This window comes from Cyprinodon variegatus, unplaced genomic scaffold (genome assembly GCF_000732505.1).
Source record: "Cyprinodon variegatus isolate N-32 unplaced genomic scaffold, C_variegatus-1.0 Scaffold590, whole genome shotgun sequence".
Taxonomy (NCBI): Eukaryota; Metazoa; Chordata; class Actinopteri; order Cyprinodontiformes; family Cyprinodontidae; genus Cyprinodon; species Cyprinodon variegatus.
The window spans coordinates 469587-470535 of NW_015151043.1; the positions used below are offsets into that span (position 1 = coordinate 469587).

Below are 949 nucleotides of genomic sequence, written 5' to 3' on the forward strand. Positions count from 1 at the left end.
ATTTCTGCATTTTAAGTCAATTTATGCATCAATAAACTGTTTCAGAGGAGTGATCACAGCACTCTGTGTCATCAGCGATGTGTCTGTCTCACGGCCAGCTCCCAGAGCAGCTTCTCTGATTGGTTGCGTCGAGCAGCAAAAGTTCAATTTTTCCATCTCGAGCAGCAGCGCGTTTGCGGCGCGTCACGCGCGTCACATGCTTAAATGCGCTGCTTCAGCTGCTCAGACGCGCTGCGCCTGCTGCTCAAAACGCGCTGCGGGACCTCTTGCTGCGCCTTGACGCGCGTCAATCATTGACTTTGCATGTAAACTTGCTGCTTCTACAGCGCCTGCTGCGTCCGGTTTGAACGTAGCATTACAGATTTTCATTGTTAGATGGTTATATATGGGGAATGTCGTTTTTGTAAATTCAAACATCTTAGATAATAAAATCTTTGATCACTATGAACTTGAAATATCAAAGAAATATGTCTCATATCACTTATTTTCATCCACTTGTAAGGCCCTTTGAATAAATACTATCTAAATTAACTGAATGCCTGCGTCTGATTTTGCACAGCACTGTTTATTTCCCTTAAGACCAGACATGACACATCCCTTGGATGACTGTTTTGCAATTACTGTTTAAACCTTTTAAGTTGGAACACAACAAAAGGTTTCCATTTTAGCCCAAAAAATTCGTAAGAATTCTTAAAACACTGATTTTTCTCATCTTTTCTACGCATTATGCTTGAGCTGGGAAAACCACTGGATCAGCTGATGAAGATCCAGGAATGCAATGGAATCAACATGACTCTGGACCCTTTCAAAGCCAACTGTTGGCTGATGGTTTCTGAGGACAGAGGTGTAGCCCGAAAATGTTAATATATATTCATTAACATTCATTCATATTCATTAACCTTCATAACCCTTTTTTACTCGATGTCCAAACAGATGTTGATGGTGTTAT

At 41.2% G+C, this 949-nt stretch overlaps 1 protein-coding gene across 1 annotated transcript in view; it reads left to right on the forward strand.

Annotated features, from left to right (window-relative positions):
• The first annotated feature begins 726 nt into the window (after positions 1-726).
• The window catches only part of LOC107095986 (E3 ubiquitin-protein ligase TRIM39-like), a 9428-nt gene continuing 9205 nt past the window's right edge, over positions 727-949 (forward strand). The window contains exon 1 of the mRNA XM_015392409.1: positions 727-846. Within this exon, the coding sequence (XP_015247895.1) occupies positions 727-846 (120 nt within the window). The remainder of the gene's footprint in view (positions 847-949) is intronic.